Source organism: Gymnoscopelus braueri (genome assembly GCF_963280865.1).
Source record: "Gymnoscopelus braueri genome assembly, chromosome: 9".
NCBI classification, from domain to species: domain Eukaryota; kingdom Metazoa; phylum Chordata; class Actinopteri; order Myctophiformes; family Myctophidae; genus Gymnoscopelus; species Gymnoscopelus braueri.
In genome coordinates, this window is record NC_137610.1 from 31,871,539 (window position 1) to 31,899,359 (window position 27,821).

Consider the following 27,821-nt stretch of genomic DNA (forward strand, 5'->3'; position numbering starts at 1 on the left):
TATTAAATTAATTGCCGTTTACCAACTTGTTGCTAGACAACAAACTAGCCAGTCATAGTGCAATCCCTCCAGGCAATGGGAAGTAAATTACTTCCGGTTGTTTGTTTTTCACTTTTGTTTTAGAAACTGGATTTTAGTGTGGGTTGTTGGAGTAGATGGTTAAACTGATATACAGCGACACATTATATTATAAAGTACGTAGCCTACTTAGTTTTGACCACCAAATCAACAAAGGATGGTGTTTCAATCAAACTTTTAGCAGAGAAATGCCATGAATACTACAAACTATTAGAAAACTACAAAAAATACCCCACACATTATGATTTTATTACTATTTTGACTGTGATTGTTTTTCACAATTAGCCTAGATTAGGTTGTTCATATTGTACGCCACAAACTAATCTGTTTATTGCTAAATTAAATACAAAACAAAAACATCAACTTCAAGTTATAAAAAAATGTGTAACAATTTCTATTCAAAAAACAAATGCTATAGTAAACAAAATGGTATTTTCCCCTCAATTTACATTCACAATATTCAAAATGGTAATAAAAAAATGCATTCTTCATATAGTTAAATTAAGTGGTGTGAAGTCTTTCAGGCTTATTTCCATCTTGAATCTAAATCTACATGTCCACTACAGTATCCTTTACTTCTGTATGATAGGACATGATCTGATGACACAGAGTATTGCTTTTGAATTGCACCACATACACAGTAGTAAAACATTTAATTCAAAGTACAATGCACACGTCTAAAGTACATTTAGACTTTCACAAGCTGTAACCGCCGAATGCCATTTCAGGACTATCTATTATATACAGTACAGACAACTGCAATCCTGAAATTAAATAAACAACATCTGATAAAATACTTATATATATTAAAAAAATAACTATTACATCTGAGGATATACAGTATTCAACAGTTCAAGTGTATGTCTTACGAACAGAACAGAAGGCCAAAGTTATCCTGTGTTTTGTAAACTGCATTCCAAAAATATCCATTGTTTTTAAAGTTGTTTTCGATGCAGTCTCCAATAAATTAACAATATACTGTATACTCCTTTGACAGGGGTGCCCTAGGGGTGCCCTACTTGGCCCCCTCTCTACCCTCCACATCAAATCTCTTCAACGAAAATAGTCGATCTACAAGCTTGATGTTTGCTTATTATGAAAGGCCCAGTAAACAGACACTAGGGTTTATGTGGTTAAATCCTTAAAAGGATTTGATGATTTTTTAAAAACTTGAATCCTATCATTCCATTTTGAGGGCCATGAAATGAGAAAATCTGACACTAACACTTACCAGTGCATTCTGTGTCTCAAGATCGCTCTCTCTCTCTCTCTCTTGGTGCTGTTTACACTGCCAGTCTATGTAAAACAACGTGTTTTATGTGCTATGTCAGATTTTCATGTGACGTCCCATAACAGAATAATAGGATTCAGGCCAGTTAAAAATCATCTAAGTTGCCCTGTAAATAATCAGCAATTAAGTTATTGAACAGCTGCAGGAAGAAAAAAAAAGATTCTGATTTATTCAACATCAGTGAGTGTTCATTTCTGAAATTATTTTAAGGCAATGTCTGCAGAGAGGAGACAGGTGTGTAGTCATGGTCGGGGTCTTCCATGATGGATTGCAGAGCCTCCAGTCCCTCTACAGACACGGTTAGACTTCCTACCACTGAGCTGCTGTCCTCTGCATCCACCACTAGAGGGAACACAGGAACACAGTTTATTACATTATAGTTCACCTTAATACATACTTATTACATGGTAGTGGTTTATGTAATAGTTTTGTAATTGTGTGTATGCCTGTATCTCATGCTTTTTACTTTGTTGAAGCTCTCAACAAAGTAAAAAGTGTGATGTAGAGTTGAGATACAAGCTGGAAAAGTGCACATGAGTGTGTATTTGATTGATTGATTGAATACTTTATTAGTCAGAAATGTAGACAGCACGGCGGTAAAGTAAGACATTTAGGCTAAAGGGACAACACAAAAAAGTCCTGGGGACTTGTTTCCATTGTGGTCCCATGTATTCAATTCATCAACACAACATAGAATATTAATACATCAATACATGTCATAAACAAATACTAACAAGTGAAACAACTATAGTACAAAGGAGAAAAAGGAGTGTAGGTTCCGAAATCAGAAAGATATATAAATAATGTTATTGTAGGATCCAAATACTACATGTGTGAACAGGGGGGAAGAAAGGGAGAGAGGAACATCCAGATAGTAGAGAGTATACACCACTGCAGACATTGACCACCCCCCCAAAGAAAACTATAAATCAATTACTGTTTGGTATGGTTTTGTGTATACTGTATACATGAGTGTGTGCACCAACCATTCAGATTGATCTCGATCAGGTCCTGCTGCTTCTCCAAGATGTCAGGGATTCTGAGATAGGCCACGCCCACATCCTCACATTCCCTTTCCTGTTCCTCCTCCTCTGGTGGCTCGCTCACCACGGTGAACCGGATGCTGGTCAATGAAAACAACCCAGAAGCTTGAAAAGACCAATCACGGTGGTTGACTGCTAACTCCATTCAACTGCCAAACCATACATGTTTAATTAACACTGGTATTTGTAGTGCAAAAGCAATAAGATGTCTTTCAAACATAATGGCATTCTTTGTCTTCGCTGGAAAATAACATATTTTGTGTGGAAAAAATGCCTTCTATCTAGAGCTCGACCGATGCCATATGTTTGGGTCCGATCCCAATTTTGGAGAGTCCTAGCCCACCGATTTTGACAAAACCTTCAAAACTTTCTGATCAATTTGAAAAACGTATACATTTTATTAACCACTTTCAACTTGGCATCCCTATTTTGGTCAAGTAATATAGGTAACGATCATTTTCAAATGGCGTGGTGATGCGTTGTTAGCGTTGAATACTTAAAAATCAGGACACATTGACTACATATTTGCGAACAAGTAAAATAATGGCCGATATATCGGTTCTTCCTCCATTACTTACAAATACAGACAACAGCCTAAAAGAACATCTTTCAGAGATGTTGCGATCAGTCAGTGGGCATACTTCTCTTGTCAGACTACTTTCTACAGTACCTGTCCATTTGTGGGTTGCGTCCCTCGAGGACCGCCTTCAACAGCTCTCGTCTCGCCCTGTTATTCTCCACGTCCATGTGAATCACTGTGAAGGAGAAACAACGCACAGCCTGTTGGATCATTGACAGTCAGAACGGGACAAAGCACACACACACACACACACACACACACACACACACACACACACACACACACACACACACACACACACACACACACACACACACACACACACACACACACACACACACACACACACACACACACACACACACACACACACACACACACACACACACACACAGGGTAGACCAGGAAAATTTGCACGCCACTGGTGTGTTTTTAGCCAACATACATACAGTATGTGCTAGGAGGTGAATGGTGTTTCCCAAATATGACAATATATTGATTGGTCAGTAAATTTAGATTTAAATATATTATATGCTGTTTTAATCAGGGGTTAAATGAGTTGTGCAAAGAAGGGGAACTGTGATTCCAAGAGCTTGGAGGGTATGTACGGTAAACATGCATTTCAGGTGAAGGTGCTACTATAATATAATTTGCTATTTTACATCAAAACACACTCTCCCTGTATTGATTGATTCCGTCATAGAACTCCAATACGTCTTTCACTTTTCATCATTAACCTTCTAAGTAGTGGAGTGGTATTCACAGTACAGCAGAAATAACTTTCAGATGATAACACTCCCGAAAGGACCATGAGGATTTCTGGTCATAACCGATTGTCTTGGCTCCACAACTAGACACCACAACTACAGGTATAGTGATGATGGGAATCATTAAAGTTGAAACATTCTCAACTTTCCCAACACCCAGTTCTATACTGGTCCTAACAAAAGACACTCCAAAGGACAAACTTATGAAAACAATTGGAAAACAAGGACAATTGAAGAACACCATACTTTTTTTTCTTTTTTTAGAATGAATCGTTATTTAAGTCAACAGCAATATAATATTAAGTAAACATTTACAGACAATGGCATTAAGGATCTTCATCTTTCATACATAGCATGACAAATTGAAATTTTCAATAATACAACTAAAGTCAGAAATCATGGTGTAGTCATGGACTCAGACCTGAATTTCAGCAGCAGCCAGCCACGGACATTTACAAAGTCAGCCAACTATCACCTTATCAAGGATTAAAGGACGATTTGGAAAAACGTGTCTATGTATTTGACTACTGTAATGGGGCCTTTACAAGTCTCCCTAAAGATTGACCAGACAGCTGCAGACAGATTCAGAATACTGCTCCTTGAGTCCTAACCAATACCAAGAAAGTGGATCATATTACTCCAGTTCTCAGATCTGTACACTGGCTCCTTGTCTGTCAAATAATTGATTTCAAAATACTACTGTTGTAGTCCAGCAGCCAAAGGGCTTTTTTTGGCTGAAGTGGGAAATGCGGTATACTGTATAGTTTTTTTTATTGGTCCAACATATTGTCTATATACATACATACATCCATGAAACCACATGCTGACCAGCTGTCAGCATTGAGTTTTCTTTTTTTTTATAGGGGGGGTATATGAGACCATACCTCTCTATTACAAAAATAGACTACTGGAAATGTCTTGGACCCTGAAATGTTGTTTTCCATTTACTTTTAATGTAATCACAAGATAAATCAATGCCTTTCTTGGTAAATGGCAGATTCTGCAGGTGCAGTTCAGCAGCACCTCCCCAACTTAGACTTTGGGGTGCATGGGTGTCTGGACTCATGATAATTGGTTAACCAATGTAATCAATACTGGTTTGGCATAACATTTGCTTCTAACTTCTAATCTCTGCTTCTGTGAATAATTTGCCTAATAATAAATATATGGATGTGCACCTCCAATTGAATAACTATTATTGGGAGAATAAAAATGATTCAAGCCAGAAGGAGTCAGAGCCGAGCGCCGGCAGTGTACGATTAGGAGGCAGACTTCAGTTCCAGCCCAATTCCCTGGTTTTTATAGTCTTAGTTAACTGGCCCACTTCCAGAGCATTTTGGGATTATCGCTTATAACATCTACTGTAGTAAACCCAAGATTACATCATTGTTAGCTGTGCTGCATACGAGTTCCAGCTCAATTCTTAAATGCAAAATTTACTGTTATATTTAAAACAACGGAGTTTCCAACATCACCTTTCGTAAGCACTTACCGTTGCTGTAGTGATAGTGGCTGTTCTTGCCTGGTTCAGGTTTGGGCAGGGACATAGGAGTCTCCTCTGAGGGCAGGTCCAGAAGGGAGTACTCTACAAACAAACGTACCACACTGGGGTCCTGGGCCGCCTGGGATTCTGGCCTCAGGCTCAGAGACACTATCTCCACACGCAGGCACTGCGCCGGCTGAGGGAGAGAGGATGGAAGCAGCTCAGTCAAATTTCATTAGCAATCAAACCCAAGTCAAGACTGACAAGTCCCAAGGCAAGTCCAGGTCCTAAAACTTTGGTTTTGAGTCCCAAACAAGTCATAATGCCATTTGAATTAATAGTAATAAAGACCATTTTTCAACTAAAACAGAACTTAGTGTTGACACTATACTTTTAATTTCCTCCTTGAGGACAGGGTTTAACCCAACTATTGTACTCTTAACATGTAATACAGTGTAGCGCTATTAACCATTACAACATAATGAATTTTGTATGTTCAGGCTCATGACACTAGGTGTCACTGACGGGATTTCTGACTAATAGCATTACTAGTTAGTTGATGAAGTCAAGTGGAGTGATATGAATTGATGTTTTGTGTGACACTTTTTAAACATATTTTAATATTTAAACTTGTGGGAAGGTATCCAGGATTTTCAAGTAAGAGGGCTGAAGTCCAAGTGAAGTCACGAGTCATTGGTGTTAAAGGGTTAGAGTTAGGCGAGTCTAAAGTAATCAAATTTGTACCTCAAAGCCAAGTAAGTCAAGTCTCGAGTCCAAGTCTTAAGCCCACAAGACTTAATATATTTTAAGCAGAGCCCTATTGGACAACAAAGCATTCCTCATCTAGTTTAGTAATTTGCTTTATTTCTTACTCTGGCATTATTTTCAACTCTGGCAATCAAACTACATGATATTTATACTTGTACTACTGTACATACTTAAAACGTGCAAGTTGGGGCCATATGAATATGGTGATTAATTTGTGTATTATCTTGCACTACATTAGTATAAGGAACTACTTTCTTGTGGAACATGTATTGCATTAATACACAAAAAATAAAATACACGAGAGCAGCAATCCAAAGCGTGGGTATATTATATATTGACTGATCCATATTTTATTATATATAATTTTATTTATTTATCCGTATTTGTTTTATGGTATACAATGCACAGATTGATGTGCATTGTCCCTGGTAAAAAAGAAGAAGGAAAACAACTGTAAAATAAATAAATAAAACATGTAATAGTTTGTCCTGTTAAATAGATGAGCGCCATATTTGTGCTGCACCTCTTCTGCAGTCTTTAAAGGTCTGCTTGGCTGACTAGCCTGCTCCTGGCTAAGATGCTCCTTCTTACTGTAATTGGTTAATGCCATTGATTGTGTGAAGAAACTAGAAAATGATGAAAGACATATTTTGCACAATTATTAAGCTAGTGTGATGGCCCATTCACCATGCTTGGGGTCATCCGTTTGTTATGTTTATCCATTTGGTTTGTATTTGATCCTCCTGATGATTTGTTCTTTTCTGTCCTGTGTAGGAAGAGAGGGCCAGCCTGCCAGGGGTGTGTCTATGGGACGAGACACACCTGACTCCACTCTGAATCTGAAGCCAAGACCATTGTCATTCTCCTACCAGGCAACAGCTTGCTTGGTTTCTTTTGGGTTTTGCTTTTGCACATACACTACACCAGGGGTACTCTACTCAACTACAAATCTTGAGGGTCCACGAATCATTTTTTGAATAAGGCAAAGGTCCGTTTATTTAAGTCGGTCAATCAAGCTTAGCTTATCAAATTAAATCCCCTCCCAACCAACCAACTTAATAAAACTGGGGTGCAAATCTGGGTTGAGGCTAAAGGGGGTCCCCCGCGCCAACATTTTGAAGTTTTCTTTTTTTAATTTTCCTCTAATCTAGCTAATTTGACACTGTGTTATGTTAATTCTTCATTATTAATAACTTACGATGCATAAGTGGGTTCAGGTTCTATTAAATAAGTATTTTTAATTAATTTAACATTTATTTTTATTATTCTAAATTACTTGGGGGGGTCCAATCTCCCTCGTACCCCCTGGGATTTCCGCGTCTGGTGCAGAGTATGAAAACATACATGAAAATAAACATGAAAACAACAGAACAACAATTCAAATACTTTTTTACACCCCCCTCCTTTTTTTTTGCCCAGGGTCCACAGGGAGGTGTCCCGCGGTCCGGTCCTGGACGCGGTCCGCCTGTTGAGTACCCCTGCACTACACTTTCACACATCCATACATGCACTACACTACTGATACCACTGACTACTCACACTAAGTTGTATATTTTGTAAGGTTTGTTGTTTTTAGATAAGCCTTAATTAAATACCATAAGTTATTCCGGTGTGTAGTCTCCCACCTTTGTCATGTAACTAGTTCATGACACTTCATCCACAAATGTTTTTGACTAGCTGACAATATGGCAAATTTTTGGCAATATTGGAACTTCTTTGCAACAACTAGCACTATTTCACCAGTTAACCACATTTAGAATAATACCTCTATACAGATCGATCATAGCCTTGACAAAACTAAACTAAAACTAAAGTTCAACTTTGTTTTCCAGCACCGAAGATCAACTCCCCTTCCCCCTTCTTTTGTGTACTCCCTTGCCACCAGAACCGGCCCTGTGTACACCATGTACAGGGCCTTGATATCACAATACAATAATCCCAGTAACCTTGATTCCATCCTTGTACAATGCCTCGCCTCCTCTCTGAGGTCCGGTCGACTGCGTGAGGTAAATAGAGGCACAGCTTTTGAGTGTGTGCTCTCGCTTCACCCACCTTCCTCCCCGCAGACGCCTGTCCAGGAACAATGCAGTCATCACTGTCAGACTGGATCGATTCGCTCTGATCCTCCCCCTCAGTGGGGGCCCCCTCGATGTCTGGAGGGAGACAGTCAGAGGGACAAGAAGGAAAGGGGGTGGGGGAGGTAGACAAGGAAGAGATAAGTCACAAAGTATTTATATGTAAAGAGACATGGTTAAAACAGGGAGTAGCAGGTACAATGAACCCGGTTCTCTGTAGAAAAGGCAGAACAGAGAGACGGCACTGGAATTGGCAATGAGCTCTGTTTGGAAGGAGTGTCGGTGCAAAAAGCTCACTGAGAGAATTGAAACAAAATGGAGTGTGATACATTGATTAGAATAGACAGTCTCTGCTTTAGCCATTAGCACTGGGACAGCTGTTGATATTGACCATTGTGCGTCTGGCGAATAAGATGTGAGCCTCGCCTCACAAGGTCAACGTCATTAACATTTATGAAGTCAGAAACATCTCGGTCTTAAGATTATTGGCAGAATCATTAAATATTTATGGTCGTTCTGGAAATATTGTGAGAAAACAAAAACATTGTCCATTTGCACAAACAAGATCTGTTTCCTAACCCACCCACTGCAGATTCAGGGGAGTACTGCAGAAGCTTTAGTTAAGTGAGAAAGGAAAATGACTGCGAAATGACCAGGGAATTTCAACAACGATAAATAAATCCTGCTGCTTAATTACTGTAGTTAACGACACCTTTAGTTAAACACCTTTCACAAAACATCAAAATGTACTGGCTTACGTACCTTCTTCAATAATATCTTCTGAAATGTCAGAATCATCAGAGTAGGAATGAGCGCTCAGTCCGCTCACACTTGGGATGAGCTGTCCTTCGGAGAAGTGAGTCACATCCTCATCTTCATCCTCTACCTCCTCTTTTTCTTCTGTGCTTGGAGATGCTGGGGATACGTCTGAGCTAATCTGGGTTTTCACAGTGTATTATCACGTAAACCACCCAACACATAAATCTAACTTGTTTTACACAGAAGTTTTGTCAAGTGACACAACTAAGTTATATTGATTCTGAGAGATCAAACACAGAATTGATTTACAATCATGAGGGTATATCAATGTGTAATGTTATTGTGATGTTAATTTTAAATGCAAACTACTAAGTGAAATTTACGTTTTCATTTTTAAATAAATCCTGCCATTCAAGTTCAATATCCCTTTTGAAATAAAGTTTTGCTGAGCTCAATCTTGTCACATTTTCTGCACCGACTCAAGTGCTATAGATTTAAGGCTAATTTATAATTTGTCATACGATAGTGTCACTTTCTGAAAATAACTGCTGTCAAGCTAAGAATGCAACGCATTGAAATTCAGTTATTTTCAGGGGGCCTCATGCAATTAAGTATAACATTTTGCTTTAGTCTTTCAGCTTACCTTGACAGGTGGTAGCTTTGAGTTTCCTCCTTTTTCTAGTGGTACACTGACACTCTCCATACTTCTTTCAGCCACCTAACAGAGACCCAAAAATGGTGGATAATGAAGTCATGTGGCGTTATGTGTGTTATGTGTCCATGTAGCTCAGTCGGTGGAGCACACTACCAATAGCCTAACGATTTCTAGATTGTTTACAGAAATCAACAAATAACGAAAGGTAGTGTCTTCGGAAAGAATATTGCACCTATATTCCTTTCAGGGAACCCAATATTTTATTGTAGCCCCTCATACTGCCCAAAGTAACATGTTTCTTCAAGGTTCATTTGCAGTGGAATCTCACCTGCTCCTCTGTGGCCGTATTGTCAATGAATGTTACTCTCTTAGCAACAGGTTTTTGTTTCGTCTGGGGCTTCAGTCTGGGCTTTGGTAGCGGAGCCTATGATCACAACAGAGTCAGTCAAAAGGACAGGAGAGAATGCCTGTGTTGAACACTATCAACATAAAATAGCTGATGGACGTCTAAGATTTTGGAATCAATGTCCATGTATTAATGTTCCAAGAAGTTAAACTAAACGTTCTCACATTCATCATTAATTCAGGTCCTCACTGTTACCTTTGCACTCGACATAGCAGGGAGCGAAGCGGAGAGATGAGGAGTTGTCTCGGTTTCCTTCTCCTCCTTCAGTTCAACTTCTTTCATTTTCTTCTCTTCCCTCTTCCCTTCTTTCACATCGTGCCGAGTCTCCTCAGCCTCATTAGTTAACTTGACTGCTTTGTCTCTCGGGATAAACTTGGCCTGTTCTACAGTCATGGTGGAGCCCGGTGGAGGGAGGTACGTCAACTTCCATTTCAGTGTGAGTTCAATATGGCCGACAGAGCGTCCAGATGGGTCGATCAACTCAAACAGACCTGAGGAACAAAAGAGAGGCTGTTAAATCTGGTATAAAACTGGGGTTTTAGTGTCAGGTTTATTGCCCACATTAGCCACTTAACCACATGAACCATAGCCTCCCTGTTCTGGGCAATGGGCATATCATAATAGGCAAACATTTGACGAAAATAGGCGAACGAACGTACATTCGGCAACTATAGCAGATCTATAAGTTCAAAATGTGTGCCGCTGCAATGCATTGTGAGCCTGTAGATCTGCTATTTTCACTGAAGACGTTTGGTGTACGTGGACAATAGGAGGGGACCAAGTACAGACCCCTGTGGGACTCCGGTCAACTAAATATATAAAAGTGGTGAAGCCCTATTTTCAAATATTGTAAACTAAAAAATAAATAAATTCTAACATAGACATAGATCTACAAGCTCACAATGCAATGTCTTGAAAATATTAGAGGATTTTCAGTTTCACCAATAATTACAGTTGTGGGGATCAAATCTGTGACTAACAGCTCAATGTAGCCCTCAGGCCACCTTGCCTGGTGAAATGCTAAATCACAATGCTGAATTCAAGTCAGACAAGCAGTTGTTCTTACCGGTGATGCCCTTGTCATGGGCCAGTGACAGCAGTGGCACCCGGGCCTTGCCCAGGTACACGTCCACCTGCTCCTCCTGGTCATCAAACACGTACAGCTGCAGCGACTTGGCCTTCAGGTAGCCGTCCAGGTCTGCGTCCATGGCTACCGGGTAGGACATGTGGTTGTCGAACCGCGGTTCGCAGCAGTCCGGGACGATACAGGTGTCGCGGTCAGGGAAATCGAAGAACCGATAGATCACGTAAGAGCTGGGCGGTCTGCTGCCCTGGACTGGAAGGTTGCAACAGCAATGGATAGTGATGTTGAGCTCATTGCAGCTGCTGCCAGGCAATGCCAGCTGAGGCGTGAGGCTCATGGCTGAGGCCTAAAGATCATTGGCACAAATTAAGAGTTTTTACGCAGTGCATGGGTGTCATATTATGTACTGTACGCCAAGACTCCTCCTATAGGAATACAGTTCACGCACATTTGAACTTGGCAGTTACCTGGAACAACCACACTCTTTTATGATTGGATGCCGAGCAGCTCAGCTGGACCTCTACGTTGTGCCTTGTGTGCATTAGAGCACTGTGATATTTTTTTAATCAATTGTTTTGTTGTTTTAAAATTTTTCCCCATTTCCAGTTCACCCCATGTGTATAGTCCCCGTCACTACCAACTCCTACTGTTGGTCTGGGGAGGGTGTAGACAAGTAGCCTGGGATCAAACGAATCTGCCAGTGCAAAAAAAAATTGCCCTCTGCAATTTGAGTCTGGCACCGCTCCGTTGTGAATCCATTTCCTGCTCCCAAAGTCTGGGGTGACCAATCAGGGCCCAGTATTCAAATATTGGAGACTGTAATTGGTAGTTGGTTGTAGGTCTAACCAATTGCGTACAGAGCCATTGTTTTGATCCCGCCCCTTGGGAAGAAAAAAAAACGTCCTCATAGAAGCACCAGACTCATATCCACGCAGTGATATAGTCTGGCTATGCGAGGCTAGTAGACAAGCACATGTCTCCTCCGATACACATGGAGTCACCAGCTGCTTCTTTTCAACTGACAGTGAGGAGTTTCACTGGGAGGTTGTAACGCATGTGGAGGAACTATGCTATTCCTCTCAGTTCCGCTCCCTGGAGGAGTCGCTAGTGCAACGACAGAGATCGTCCACCCCTGCTGGCTTCCCACCTACACGAATGCGGCCAATTCAGTTCGTTGGAGCGCCTGGCCAAACCATAGACAACATGGAGGAAGCAAACCCCAATCTCGACAGTGGTGTGTAGGTGGTGCGCCACTTGATATTATATAATAATAATGACTATTTCAGTTGGTACAGTAGTCAGTACTTTACAATGTACCTGTTTCTCCTCATTGAGTGCAGTGCTGATATATCCCAGGGCCTTCACTCTTTCCTTATATAGTTGGAGGGCCTGTTCCATGGGTACCCGTAGTCTCGCCCAGTACTCAACAGAACCAAAGGACTGAACCTCACCATATACTCCTGAGACAGAAAGGCAAATGTTACTGTACACATAAGTCATTTCAGTTACTCCTCCATAAAATAATCAGGGACGATTTAGTGTACATATGTTCCCTTTACATTCCTAGTTAGACAGAGTCACCATCTGACAGCTGCACAGTATGATGACAAACGCTGGCCATTGAGAAACTCATCACGGCAATAACTGCTGAGGGAGCTACTTATCGACTTTCCGTGCCAGTCTCAAGAATCAAACCATAAAGAATTAAACAAAACCCACCTCTCTAAACTTTAAACTATCCACACCAAGTGACAGAACCACATTTGCAACAGAGGAGGGATGATGTCTGTCTGTGTTGTACTCACCGACCAGCTGCACAGCACCATAAACTTTGCCGTCTTTCTCCAGTAACTGCTGCAGCTGTAGTTGCCCAGCGGCCACCGTCTGGAAGTCCATTCCCTTGGCCAGATGTAGCTCCACTGTAACCGATCTTGTATGGAGGTACTGAAGGAAGGCATCGTCCACGCGCACCACATATTGTGACGTAAACCCATACGCTGGCCGTGAGCCATGCACTACCGGAGTGGCGTGCAGTTCAAAGTCATAGAAGGCATAGGTGCAGAAGGTGGAAGGTTCGCGATCACCGAGAGCTTCCAGGGCCGACGATGAAAGTGTGCCATTGCCTATGTGTATCTCCAGAAGGTTCTCACCGCGTTCCAAATTAACCGTTTCGTCAAACTCATCTGCCACATCCTCGTCTGTGATGTCCGGTTTGAAAACATAGGCTTTGGTGCCGTAGGCAATGTTTTTGAGCTGGGCTAGGAGGGAAGAGGGGAGTACAAAGTTACAATCAAATCTGTAAATGAGACAATTTACGATAAGTCAAGACAGCTAGGCCGGAACAGGAAAGTGGACATTTCAAAAGATCTTGGACTTTGTGACTTTTTTCATTATTATTCCCCTCTGCGTTCTAGGAATATTTTGTTTTCCCTTGCCAATTGTAGCTAATTGGAATGAAATCTGACACATACATTTTGATCACATGACTCCAGAGATACATGGACAAAATGGGCGTGGAAATGTATGGGGAGTTGCGTAATTTGTTTTTACGACCTGACCAGTTATAGGCCACAACGTGGAGGGCCTGTTATAGCGGATTTGGCCTACTGGGAATGTGCGTGCAAAGTTTCACACTGATCGGTCGAGCGGCTCACAGTCACTCACACACACACACACACACACACACACACACACACACACACACACACACACACACACACACACACACACACACACACACACACACACACACACACACACACACACACACACACACACACACACACACACACACACACACACACACACACACACACACACACACACACAAGCGATGGACAGTAGCGACAGGAGCCTGGCAGAGACAACAAACCAGACAACAACCAGTCTAAACAAGACACCAGGGCTTTCAAAGATAAACTTTGACATACCCTCCAGTTTCTTGATTTTAGCCGCCCTCATGTCAAGCAGCTGAGCCTGCTGGTCCAACCGAAGCTCATACTCAATCTTGGCGCTTTCCAATTTCTGTGTCACAGCTTCAACCTCTGCCTGTTGGGTGAGAGTAGAATGGATTTATTTAAGAATTACACACATGGGTCCGTATAGCCCTTGAGAAACCAAATCACTAATTTATAGAGAGCGACACCATAGTTTCATTACCAATGAATGTAATGAGACTGTAAGATAAGCAAAATAAGCAAAATAAGCTTTCAGTAGATGTATTGCACTTATATGTCAACAATGTCAACAATGCCGACCAGGTTTTAAGCCAATCGAAAAATGGGTCAATATCAAAATGTTAACCTTGTGTGCTGGTGTACTGTACATTAGTCACCTATTACTGTTAATAACTGGATTTATCCTACTCAATTGCAATATGTCTTGATTATAATATAATCAATTGCCAATATTATTGGCAAATTTGACAATTTCTGGAAAAGATATGAGCTTTATAGAAGAGATGGTATCCATCCAAACAGCGCACATTGCTTCTGGCAAGGAACTCCCTGAAATCTGTGCAAACTGGCTACCATCTGCTCCATTCCAGGTATGGCTTTAAAGGTCCTCCTTACACACCGGGAACGCTTTTTGCGATTAATTCGCCCGAAGAAATATATTTTTTAAGTGTTGGCTTTACACAGAACGCTATTACGCAGTGATAAAGCAACGTAATTTTTCAAAAAAATGTAGATTTTTTTACCTCAAATAACACTATCGGCCTGTATGAATGAGGCATCAACTATATGAATAGTTTGATCCAAAATATCCAGCAACGCATTTTTGGAATGTTTATTTGTCATGCTGTCGGAGTGTAAAGACCTTAACTTTGCACAGCCACCATACCTGTAGTATTTAATATTAGACCAGGATGCACACTCATCTGGGCTAGGGGGGGAAATACTGTAGGTATAAGTTTAGGTCCATTGTGATAGCCTCTCTTAATTCTTAACAATCTGCGATTCTTTCAAATACAATGTCTGAGAGGTACAATATTCTTATTTCCATGGCGGAGGTAGAGCAGCCGCCTGGGGCCCGGTTCAATCCCCGGCTCCACCTTAAGTGTCTTTAAGTCCTGAGTGCTGAGTGTGTGAATGAGTGAATGTAAGGCACACTCTAAAGTGCTTTGTATAAACGTGTTATAGAAATGCAGACAGCATTTTGGTCAACATTGCTTGTTTTTAAATACTTAGGCTCTACAAAAGGCACAGGTACTATAAGACAGGTACTATACCCCTGTGCCACACAGGGGGTATAGTACCTGTCCACCACCACCGAGGTTTGATTCCACCACGATGCATGTGGCTTGGCCAAGCGTCTATACGAACACAATTGGCCATGTTTAGGGAAGGGAAGGTGGGTGATCCTTGCCGCTGTGCTAGCGACTCCTACGGGCTGGGCCGGCGCCTGTCAGCACTGGCAGGGGGTGTTGAATAGGAGGAGTATGATGTAGGCTCCACTGTACATCCTCACTCCACACTGGGGCAGGTGAGCCAGTAGGGTACAAGAAATGTGTGGGGAGGATTGACCACATTAATTCTAGCATCCCTATTAATAGGCAAACTTTTGCCAAAAACTGTAGATCTACAATCTCACAACACGATGCATTTGCCATTTTCGGGAAAGGGATTTGGTAAAAATGAGGGGACCAAATTTAGACCCCTGGGGAACGCCAGTCAACTAAGTATATAGGGTGTAAGTGGTTAAATGACATTATGACTACATTTGAAGGAAAAAAATGGGTAAAAATGATTGTCTACTCTAAAATTCTAAATTGTAATTAAAAAAAATTATAATCACACCCAGTTTGATGAGTGTGTGCTGCTATTATTCAGGCATTACTACTCTATTTGATGTGTGGGTGCTTCTATTCAGGCGGTACATCTCTATTTGACCTGTGGGTGCTGGTATTCAGACGGTACTACTCTATTTGATGTGTGGGTGCTGGTATTCAGGAGGTACTACTCTATTTGATGTGTGGGCACTGGTATTCAGATGGTACTACTCTATTTGATGTGTGGGCACTGGTATTCAGATGGTACTACTCTATTTGATGTGTGGGTGCTGGTACTCTGACGGTACTACTCTATTTGATGGATCTCAGACTGTGCAATGTGGATGTTGGACTTCATGTGGCCAGCCTGTGACGTCTATGACGTCAGTCGTATATGTGAAACAAAATAGCGGCGGTACTTCTGTGGCCTACTGGCAGCGTGCATACAAAGTTTGGCGTTGAGTTAAACAGCTGAGTGAAGCACGCACGCACGCACGCACACAGTCATAGACGGCTAGCCTCTTGCAGAGCCACGCTCTAAAAGAGCTCTATAAATAAACTTGACATGTATTCCTCTACCTGGTAGTCTTTGTTGATCTTATGCTGAACAATCAGCATGTCTCGGGTCTTTTCCAGCTCCTGGTAGGTCTCGACATACATGGCCTGTAGCTCCCCCATGGAGCGCGCCGTACCTCCCTGCACCTCCTCCTCCACCTGTTCCAGGAAACCTAGCTCGCCACTCTTCTGTGACTTCCGTACCTGTGAGTGAGAGATTCTTGATTATCAATTTAAGATTTCATCAAGTAAAACATTTCTTCCACATGGTCACGAGTCGTATTCCAACCCATGACACTGTGAGTAAAACTATATGCATCTTAGCCTGCTAAGCCAGGGATAGGCTTCTACACACAACAGCATGACACAAGAACACACTGATACGCTTGCAGAAACGCACAGTACACATACAGTGGGACAAGACGTTTTATGCTGCCAATATATTCTGATACCATAAAGGTTACATTAATAGGAGAAAAGGCGACACCATGCCGGACATCTAAACTAAAACATGTATTTACCTTGATCAGCATCAGTGCCTCGGTGAGTTCTGCCGCGTCTAACTCGCTCTCCTTAACAACATAGTGTATATAGACAGATTGTTTATTAGATATTATTACATACATACTGTGATTAATGATTCGAAATGATTTCAAATACAATGTGTGAGTGTTCAGACCTAACCTTAGTGTAGAACGCCAAACGCTCGCGTACTTCCTCCAGCTGCTGTTTCTGCTCCAGGAACTGGATCTCAAGCCTCTTGTTTTCTTCTGTCAACTTCTCATTTGTATCTGAAAACAAAAATCACCTAAATAAGAACCCCATAATCAACCCCAACATTTTTATTTCTAAATACAGAAGTGGGAACTGAAACCAAATTAGATAGGGGTGCTGTACCTCTTTCAGCCTTGATTTTATCCAGGATTTCATTTTTGTCTGTGAGGTCTGCCTTCAGAGCCACCTCCAGCTGAGCGATCTGGAGCTTCAGCTGCTGCTCTCGTAAACGCCATTTCTGTTCCTGAGATACATCAAAGGCACTAGGAGCACACAAATATGTATAGTTTTACAGGGCTGCAGAAATAAAACTGTGTTGATTGATCAACAACATCAAAGTGATCAATCTAAAATCAAAGAAGATGCAGCATTATTATTGTTCATTTTCCAAGTTCTTTTTAAAATTCAGCTCCACGTCATTTTTGTCAAGCAGCCACAGCTCACGAAGAAACTGGACATCCAATATAGCTAATCCAAGTAAAAAAAAAAAAGATTTACACACCTGTTAACAAGTTTATCACAATTATCCTTCAGCAGGTCCCGCTCCCTCTCAAGATCATTAATCTGCTCTTGTAACTGTAAAACAAAAGGTGTGAAAATGAATCAGCGAACAGCGAATTGCTATTAGTTGATTAGTTAGTTGTATTGATTGGTTAGGCCTGTATGGTTTGCAGCTGAAGTAATCGTTGATTCAGTGTTTTGAGGTCAGGGAGAAAAGTCACCTCCTCTGTCCGTCTTTGTGAGATTGAGACAGTCTGTAGCCGGCTCTCGAGTCCCAAACTCTTCAGTCGCTCGTCTTTCAGCTGGACTGAAAGCTCATCCACTTTGGCCATCACCGCATCATGACTGGCTTTCATTGTCTTCTGACTCTGGAAATCCCAGTACGGATATAGATTTGAAACTGACATTTGTGCTATTGACAGAATCGCAGATGGATTCTAACTATTGTCTTCATTGATGTCTCACCTCTTGCAATTGGAGGAACCTGCCCTCCAAGACCGTCATGGCATTAGCTTTCTCTGCCAAATGTTTCTGCAGTTTGATCATTTCCACGTTATTCTGGATGGTGGATCTGCAAGAGACCACAACGCAATGTGTCAATACACTGATATACTTGACGATTTCTGTCTGTTTCTGTGGTATTTGTTTACAGCATGGTGTTATTGACCAAGATGTGGCATGTCTCAAACTTGTACCATGCCTGTATACTGCAAATGGTTGCTTTCCCCAAAATAAAAAAGTTCACTTTCAAACCTTTGACAAACCTTCCATATAATACTTTGGATTAACATACTTTGTAGGCTTATTACACCAGGACAATGCAGGTTAATTCTAGAAAAGTAAATTGATGAGGGGCTGAAAAAAAGAATCCTGTGATTATTAAAACTTTCTGCTGCAGACTGCTGAGGTATATGATATGATATGATGGGTGCGTTCGGAAATACAGCACTGAGCGCACTGGCCAATACAAACTAATAGGCGAGTGCGCTCCGGTGCGCAATTTCCGAACGCATCCTATATCATGCATGATCCACAATAGAGTATATTGTCTAAATTCATTAGTCTTGTTGTAAATCTTGCAGATCAGTTGAGGATGGTTTGTTTACCTCTGTCCAGTGGTCTGTTGTTCCCTGAGCTGGAGGAGAGATTCTTCATACTCTTTCTCCTTCCTCCTCAGCTTGTCTCTGAGGAACTCTGACTCTCTGATCATGTCTTCTATGTCTCCTCGCTGTCTCTCGATCACATTCTCTCTGTTACACAGGTACACACAGAGAGATATAGGAAACGATAGAAAGCAATAAATAAATACATTTTAACACTCATCTTTGAATTATTATCATTCAAAACTAATAATATAACCCTTGTTGAAAAAAAAAAATTGTCCTTTAAAGAACACGACAATCACGTGAGAGCATAAAGCGTAGGATAAAAACTAATAAAGCAACAAAAAATTATTAAAAAGGCAGGTCTTTAGTCTTCTTTTAAAAGCATCAACAGATTGCAGTGATCTCAGGTGGTCAGGGAAGGCATTCCATAGTCGATATTGATGGGTTAATAGGGCGATTTAATATTTATATTAAATCGACTAGTTCAACTAACTGTTGCACCCCAGAGAGATCGAAAGACTGATAAATAGCACCAACTCCCAAAAGAAGTAAATTTGCGATCTGGTGGACAGACATGTGGATTAATATGTGAAGAGAAAACATCAACTCTCAGGTTATGGTAATGTCCTACTTACAGGTTGCGTATCTCTGCTCTGGCTTCTTCCAGCAAGCTGTGTCCATATCTAGGCAGCAGGCCTGTTGGAGGTCGTCCACTTTCCTCTACCTCTACATTCCTGGTACCTGCACACAGAACAAATGTATTTTTTTACATGGGGAGGACGAGGGTTGGAAGGCCATCGCACTGTTGTGCTGGAGTCCTCCTCTCAATCTCTCAATCCCCAGCATCCATATTCTGGGGGTGAACATTCTGCGACGCCTTGTGAGCTTGTAGATCGGATAATTTTGGGGAAGAGATTTGGTTTAGAGGGGAAAAGAAGCGGACCAAGTATAGACCCCTAGGGGACTCTCTCTGGAATGGATCAAAGGTTTAGTGAAGCAATAAACTACATCTACTCACTAGCAGTGTTGTCAATGCTCTGTTCAAGCCATTTGAATTTGTTCCAGTTGATGACAAATGCATTGTTAACCACTTAAACGAGTGATATTCAACTGGCGGCCCGCGGGCCAAATCCGGCTCAGCTGAGCTTTCTTGTGGCCCCTGGAACACATTCCATATTCCAATGTAAAAATAAATGTACAAAACTATTACTAGATGGTTGGTTGTACAGAATGACCATTTTGAATGTTTTTCATAACTGTTGTAGCACGTCTGGGGTAGCTAGATTAGGCAGGGCAAATGACTTGAAGTTGGGGGCCACAAGACCGTGACAACAAAAATGAACAACATTTTCATAGTTAACCGAAACCGGAAACCGCTGAGGAATTTGTAACTGGTTGGCTAAAGGGTTAATTTATTATGCTATTATTTTATAATTATTTTGGTGCAAGGGTAGCTGTCAAGCAGGCATGTTACAAATAGCTGCAAGTAACTGCCTGATTCTGCCTTAAAGTTTAAACATGGAGAAATGAACAGTGGAATATGAAGTGCTTGAAAGCCATACTTGAGTACCTGAAAGATATTTTTACTATTTTTACTAAAAGTTAGTCACCCCTAAGAAAATCACTTGTAAAGTGTTCAGGTAGCTCACATCAGATTAGGAAAAGTATCTGGTGTTAAGATATATTAAAGTATCAAAAGTAAAAGTATTAAAGACCTGTTCATGGCACAAAGAAACAAAACAGCCATAAATGTTGTCTACTTCTCTCTACTTTCAGAATAATGTAGCTTTCAAGTAGTTCAGCAGTTTTTCATTGGCATATTAACATGAAAGAGCACAACAGATGAGTTTTGGGTGGCTTTCAAATCAATCAATTGGTTAGTTTTGAGTAGATTTTGTCCATCTTCCATCTTCTACATCTCCATCCACTTGTAGGTTTTACACAGTATGATTCATTCATCCTCAATTTATCCTGGGCTGAATGAAGGTCTAACTCTCCACTATTAATGAAATGCATCATAAGAGCTTGTGCTCTTATCACCGGATGCACAAACACAAAAAAAGCAAAAACCTTTCCTTCATACGAACATCATGTAAACACTTCACCTTGCTAGCCTTCCTCCAATTATCTTCTCACAAAGACACTTCCATGCCAGGGACCCGTGCACAGAACACACTGAAATATCTACTTCCTATTTTCTCAATGTCCAAATCAAAGTCTGCATTATTAAGGACTGGCACAGAAAGGATCCTATCAAACATCGGCATGAATGCAGTATGAAGCAGGCCCTAATAAGTTACCATAATGGACATAATGTATCCATTGTTGGGTCCTATATAGCACACACAACAAACAGCCAAACGGTTAACCACGAACACGGTATTGTGGCCCCCGACTTCAAGTCATTTTACAATTGTGGCCCCCTGCCTAATCTAGTTGAATATCCCTGACTTAAACGTTATATAGTTCCTTGAGCAGAGTCTCCAAGGGGTCTATAGGCCCCCTACTTTTTTCTTTCTACACCAAATCTGTTCGCCCATGTTTGCCTATTTTCGCATTGGAGAAACAACATGCTGGTGTCTGTAAAATATTTGTGTAAAAGGTAGCATATAAGAGTAGTATAGCTGTCTGACGTCAATGTGGTACACACCTCTAGGGGGCATCTGGGACGGAGTGGGCGAGTCATCCCGCTGCCTCTTAAGGCCTGTGTTGATGCGCGACTGGACACGGCCATAAGGGCCGGCGGGCCTCTTGCTCTGCACCTGGAGCTGCTGCTTGGCTACCAGGAGGCGCTGCTTCAGTCCCTCGTTCTGCTGCTGCAGCGCCCGCACCTTCTCCTGCAGTTCCTCCATCATCTCCTCCATCTCCACGTCCCGGCCCCCTGGGGCGGGCCGCGCCCCGCCAGCTACCAGCTGCTCCATACGACGCCTATCCTTGGCCAGCTTCACCAGCTTGGTGGCCAACCTGGAGGTTGGCAGTGCGGGAGGATGGAAGTTAGAATGGAGGAGTAGGACAATTACTGATGCCCATTGCCATGGTGTTATGTTAGCATGAACCCTAACTTGATATAAAAACTAGACAGGGGATATTCCTGAAGAAACTGTGGGCTCAATACCGATATACCGATATACCGATGATAATGTCAATACTGTGATGTCAGTACCGCCACTGTGACGCATCATCTTGGGAGAGTTTGGAGATCACCTCAGAGCTAGTCAATGATGTCAGCCCGCCCCGGGTGTAACATTTTTTATTTACAAAGATAAAAATATTTTACATTTTGAACGCAGTTTTCTCACTATTCATATCCATTTTTCTCCTCAAACGCTGGGATCGCTCTAGCTAGTCATACTTCCACCAAAACTATGTTCAAAATGTCAAACATTTTTAACTTTTGAGCCCACTAACAATTTAACGTGATGAGTAATCTATTCCCATGGCATGTAGGAATGGTCTTTCTTCAGTGATTTCATTTGGGCTTGAGGGAGTTATATGTGGATTGTGTTCATCTCACCTCTTAATCTTGTCCTCCTGGTTGTGGCCATGTTGCTTGAGGAGCAGATTCTCCTCATGGAGGCGCAGGAATTTGTCCTCCAGTTCCTCCCTGGACACCCGCGAGATGGCCTGCCTCTCTCTGGCATTTTGATTCACCAGTGACTCTGTCAATAGAGGGGTTTTGAGTAAATGAGGTCTATGCAATTCACAGAGTATTGTGGAGCCAAAACAGACTCAAAGATGTAAGAAGAAGAAAAGGGAAAAAAAGGAAATTATTGATAATGGCAGGTGCAGATGGCCTGGGTTCCATTACAGGGATTCACTAACCTTGTGCTCCAGCTTGGGAGAAACTCAGGTTAATGTCTTTGACTGGCACATCTGCTGCGGTCTCGTCAACAAACATGGACATGGTTCACTTCACCCTGGGAATGATTTAGTTCACATGTCCTCAATCCAACACAACCGTGGCGTGGGTAGCCTGCACTAAAAACCAGTAAGTTGCCTTGCCTATTTTGTTATAGAGTTCTACTATCTTTGTAGCATAATTGTTCTCCTATCTATCACTGTCTCTTAATTCATTGAACACTCTTTCTCCAACCTTGCACTTTGCAAATCGCTCTGGATAATCGCGTCTGCAAAGCAAAATAAATAATAATTCTTTATTTGTAAACAGCGCTGTTCCATCAACTAAACTATCAGCTTAGGTTGCTGCACACCAGTGTAACGGTCATGCTCATGCATTGTAACGGTACACAGCAGTGTAACGGTCATGTACTGTGCTTGGCTAATGCCTTAGCATTATTTTCAACAAGTATTAAACAAGCTAGCTGTAGAATACAACCCTCGTAGACGTATTTATGATTCTGACGTTTTCAATCTACGAGAGTTGTAGGGTGCACTTCCTATAGTGCTTTGGACTTTCTGCACTATGCCCCGTAGACACTCCAAACATTGTACAAAATGAAAATAAAGGTGCTTACCGCCGAGCCCCAAATGTTAACTGGGTCTACGGGGTAGTAGTGTAATGTAAAAATCCATATCTTTCAATGAAGAAGTGTTTTAATGCCGTCTGTGGCCGAACGCCATTTTTTCACCCTCGTTTACTTCCTGTTTACATTTAGTGTAATTCCGGGTTCCACCGGATGCGCCCCGTCACTACCCGTCACTACCGCCCATTGGGAACTTCCGACAGAATCGGCCACAGACGGCATTAAAACACTTGTTTATTGAAAGATATGGATTATTACATTACACTACTACCCCGTAGACCCAGTTAACATTTGGGGCTCAGCGGTAAGCACCTTTATTTTCATTTTGTACAATGTTTGGAGTGTCTACGGGGCATAGTGCAGAAAGTCCAAAGCACTATAGGAAGTGCACCCTACAACTCTCGTAGATTGAAAACGTCAGAATCATAAATACGTCTACGAGGGTTGTATTCTACAGCTAAAACAAGCCACAGCTCAAACGAAACATAACAGTTATCTATAACTTACAAAATAATCGTGTACTATTTTAGACATTAAATGTATTTATTACATTTTCTTACCGTTCTGGGTGGCAGTTATCATCTTACTCCACAACCACAGACTGACTGTAAAAGTTCACAACGACCGTTGCTAGTATAAACAACACATTTCCTGTATTCATCAACGCATGCGCGGTGCTGAATTCTGGGATGTGTAGTTCTTTCCTGACCGATCTGGCACTCTCTCTCTTTATTTTATTCTTTAGTACACAACATTCAGGTAATCAACCAGCACATATAGTTTGAACTAATCTGTCTCTCTGGGCTCTGCAGTAGGGAACCTCTGACACTTTATTATTGTCTCAGCAGACAGGCCGACATGTTTTCACCCCTGTCCATCCACCCTTGTGTGTGTGTGCACCCAGCTCCGGCACCAATTATTTGTTTAATACCAACATTGAGACTGGATGCACAGGTGATTGTTTCACGCAATCAATTCGCAACCTGTTGTTTTGGGGTGCGCTGAACCCCCTCTTGTGTGTTGGCTGGTGAGGCGGCGTCCTAGCGAGACCTGATAGAATGGGTTTCATTGCGCGCATACTGGTTGCAGTCGTTGCACGCATACTGGTTCTTATCAGTGTGACGTCGTCTGTTAAGGGGTACATCCTATGGGTCGATCGGTGTGAAACTGCACATTATATAGTATATAGACACACATGTTATATTATACCTCTATGGTGCACACACATTCCCCGGATACCACAGCAGAACGTCTGCCCCAAATCTTTCGTTATAGCGCCACCAGGAGGCAACATCCTTTTCCCCTGGATTCCTAGGCCCTGTTTGTGCCAGATTCCATTTTCTGCTGTAGTGCCTTTTCTTCAAAACACACTTTTCGCTCTACTCCTACAGATTTTGTCCAAACCTCACACAAATCAGTACACATTATCTCTGGGTTCATGTAATCAAGATGTATGTCAGAATCAGAATCAGAATCAGTTTTATTGTCACATCACAGGTTTACAAGGTAAAAAAGTGGGTGAAATTATTTTTTGTACATCGTTCCCATCGCAACGTTAGTTTCCATAGAAAGAAGAGGGGGGGGGGGGAGAAGAAGAGGGTGGGGGGCAAGTGGGAAGGAGATCAAAACAAGAGAGCAACAGAAGGCCAGACAAGTTATCTACATATTTACAAATTACCTGAGATAATAAAGAAACTAAAAAAAAAACTAAACTAAAAAAAAAAAAAACTAAGGTGCCTGAGCATAGCAGCAATGTATTGTATACTGTGCATGTTATACTTATACTGTGCATGATAGACAATGGACGTTAAGGTGCTTAGAGGAAAAGGAGCACAATAAAAAAGTCAGTGCGTTATACAAGGGATTAAGGTGCAAAAGGTCAGTGCGTGTCCACCTAGAGTGGACTGACCCTAGTATAATCCGCAAGTAGCTCCATGAGGGAGTGCAACAAAAAGTAATTTGTACCTGGTGTAGTCCACAGGTGTGTCCGAGGGGGGGCTAAAGTCCAAGTCATTGTCCCTGGTATAATCCACAGGTGTGTTCAGGAAGAGCCAGAAAAGTCTGCGCCGCCTGTTGTCAGGCTGCTGAACAAGGCCTATGCCTTATAGTATACTGTATAAGTTAGATTTTTCAGATCCCATCCCAAGTGGCTATAACCAAAGTTTGCAGGCCCTGTGTAGGCAACCCGGCCTGGCGGAGACCTGTGCTCCGAGGAGCACACTTTTCTAGTGACCTAATGCAAACTGCAGTTAATTATCATTGCAGACAGTTGTTAACCATAATATATATGTTGAAAAAGAAAAGGTACTGTTCACTGCACCTATTCACCTAAATTGCAGAGCAGTCTGTTCAATGTTGCCACATATTCACTTCTAAAATGAATTCCTTAATTTCCTTACCAATAATCATGATCCTAAGGAGACAATGGGCCAATATTCAGTGCTCCATCTGGCCTAACTTTACATGTGTAGGCCTATTTATGAAGAGGTTCACTGGTTTACATCCAGGGGAATTTGACAGGCAAACTGTCAGAGATGTCTTGTCTTTCATGAATTGGCAATGGGTCTAATTTAGTTGCCTGCAGTGAGATGAGCTGGCTTCTGGCTGCAGGACAGACAGAATGAGTTCACTACATGTCAGGCAACGGGGCTCTTGGCCTTGCTACATAGCAATCACTGGGCCGTAACAGTCTCTTCTCATGGCTGCTTCTTTAAGCCCTAACCTTTGACCCAGTCCCCCCACCCCCCCACTCACTCTTTAGCAGGAGCAGGGTTGAGGCGGGTCATGGCAGTTTGGTGCACTGGCGGTTGGCTGGTCGTCGATGAAGTAAAATGTGTGTCTGTCAGTGCTGGACTGTCAGTGAGTCGGCCTGTCGTTGAGTTCCATGATGCCTGCCGACCTTTTGTTCAACAGGCCGTGCCCACCTCCGCACGGAACTGTCAAGCACATGATCAGACGAGCATGGAGAGCCCCCACCCCCTATTTTTTTTACCTTCTCCTCTCCACCCATTGTAATATAGGGAGATTTCCCCTTTCAAACATCTCCTGGCTGTCTTGTCTTGGCTTTTATTCAATTTATTCAGATGAGTGTCACTGGGGGCAGCGGGTCAGATTCTGTTGCTGAGCAAAAAAAATCAGAATGGCTGGTTCTTGTTACAGAGCTCAGGGTAGACAGGAGAGTCATGTCATTTAAGATGGTGTGCCATTTCAATACATTTCAGATGCTGAAATTATAAATATCAGACTTGTTCCTCCATTTCATCCTTCAGGCCCACAGTCAGGTTTCTATTGCCAGGAGCCAGATGTGACAAGACATGGTGCTTTTATTTTTGGGTTAGTATTGTACAGGGTTGGGGGTAGGTAGGTGTACGAGTATTCTATCTTTGAATTTCAGCATGACACTAAAGCCCTCTCCAGACCAATCTGAGTCGGCCCGATTTTGGGCCGAATTGGCTTCGGGAAGCGTCGGCCAGTCGGTTAGGGGTCCGTCGGGGGGTCCGTCGGGACCTTTTCGGCCGACCCAGAGCCGACCGAACATGTTCAGCTTTTTAGCCGACTGGTAGCGCAGTGGCAGTGACAACAGAGGGCTGTCGGTGTTGCCAGATTATGTGAGAGAAACAAGCGACCATGTCTATGAAAACCTACATTCACTGTTTCTTGTTGTTGCTCCCAGAGAGAGAGAGATTGATTGATTTGCCCTACTTTTGCGCTGTGGTGATTGGGAGCAGGTGTGTAAATTTGTCCAGTGACGGAGTCACATGCATCCGTGTTTATGTATAAATATGTAATGCGCAAGTATGTAAACATGTCCTTCTGAGTGGGAGTTCAAGCATTGCATGAATAGGCTCGTAAAGCAGAGAGAGAGAGAGAGAGAGAGAGAGAAAAGGAGAGTGAAAGATTGAGAGAGAGAGAGAGAGAGAGAGAGAGAAAAAAAGCGGCAGAGAGAGGGAGAGAAAAGGAGAGTGAAAGATTGAGAGAGAGAGAGAGGTAAAAAGCGGCAGAGAGAGGGAGAGAAAAAAGGGAGAGTGAAAGATTGAGAGAGAGAGAGAGAGGTAAAAAGCGGCAGAGAGAGGGAGAGAAAAAAGGGAGAGTGAAAGATTGAGAGAGAGAGAGGTAAAAAGCGGCAGAGAGAGGGAGAGAAAAAAGGGAGAGTGAAAGATTGAGAGAGAAAGAGCGAGCGAGAGATTGAGGAGACGGAAAGAGGGAGAGAGAACGAGCAATTAAGTGAATTGCTTTCACCTGCTGCTGCTGTGCGGAGTGTGCTACAGGGCATATCTCCGCCAAGCCAGGGTGACCTACCCAGGCTCATGAAATTCATATTCAGGCATAGTAGCCAATTAGAATGAAATCTTCAAAAACGGACTCATATACTGATACAGAACCATATATTGGCTATATATTATGGCTGTCGGGTGGAAATCTTGTATGTTCCTTTTTTATTATTATTTAAAAACAATTTAAAATCGTGAAAATAGCCAATCTACAAGCAGTAATTATTAATAATTAAGAAATACTATATTTTAAAGAGTGAAAAATCAACTAAAGTCATTATTAGTGCAAGTTCATTCACATTTCATTTGAATGAAAATAACTTGTGGGTAAAATACATTCTGTGAATCTAATGTGATTAATGTGACCCCT

General features: G+C 42.0%; 1 protein-coding gene across 1 annotated transcript; it reads right to left on the reverse strand.

Annotated features, from left to right (window-relative positions):
* Positions 1 to 594: 594 nt before the first annotated feature.
* Positions 595 to 23,811, reverse strand: rpgrip1l (RPGRIP1 like). Its single transcript, XM_080437730.1, has 26 exons — positions 23,741 to 23,811; positions 22,519 to 22,613; positions 22,211 to 22,355; positions 21,347 to 21,660; positions 19,332 to 19,437; positions 18,697 to 18,840; positions 18,056 to 18,161; positions 17,812 to 17,958; positions 17,592 to 17,665; positions 17,213 to 17,352; positions 17,000 to 17,106; positions 16,837 to 16,887; positions 16,340 to 16,519; positions 13,920 to 14,037; positions 12,795 to 13,247; positions 12,307 to 12,449; positions 10,972 to 11,335; positions 10,101 to 10,396; positions 9,828 to 9,923; positions 9,488 to 9,562; positions 8,848 to 9,022; positions 8,063 to 8,163; positions 5,252 to 5,438; positions 3,083 to 3,167; positions 2,356 to 2,492; positions 595 to 1,711 (listed from the first exon to the last, which is right to left on the reverse strand). Exons 2-26 carry the CDS (start codon positions 22,598 to 22,600, stop codon positions 1,575 to 1,577), a joined length of 3,963 nt encoding a protein of 1,320 aa, XP_080293856.1. The 5' UTR covers positions 22,601 to 22,613; positions 23,741 to 23,811; the 3' UTR covers positions 595 to 1,574.
* Positions 23,812 to 27,821: the final 4,010 nt, after the last annotated feature.

Bases quoted from the DNA above. Each gene is read 5' to 3' on its own strand.
- rpgrip1l (XM_080437730.1), bottom strand. From the start codon at position 22,600: ATGTCCATGTTTGTTGACGAGACCGCAGCAGATGTGCCAGTCAAAGAC. The intron at 17,353-17,591 runs GTGTGTAAATCT...GTGTGCTCCTAG, and splicing joins TGTGATAAACTTGTTAACAG to TGCCTTTGATGTATCTCAGG. The intron at 14,038-16,339 runs GTAGAGGAATAC...CTCACCCAACAG, and splicing joins AGATCAACAAAGACTACCAG to GCAGAGGTTGAAGCTGTGAC.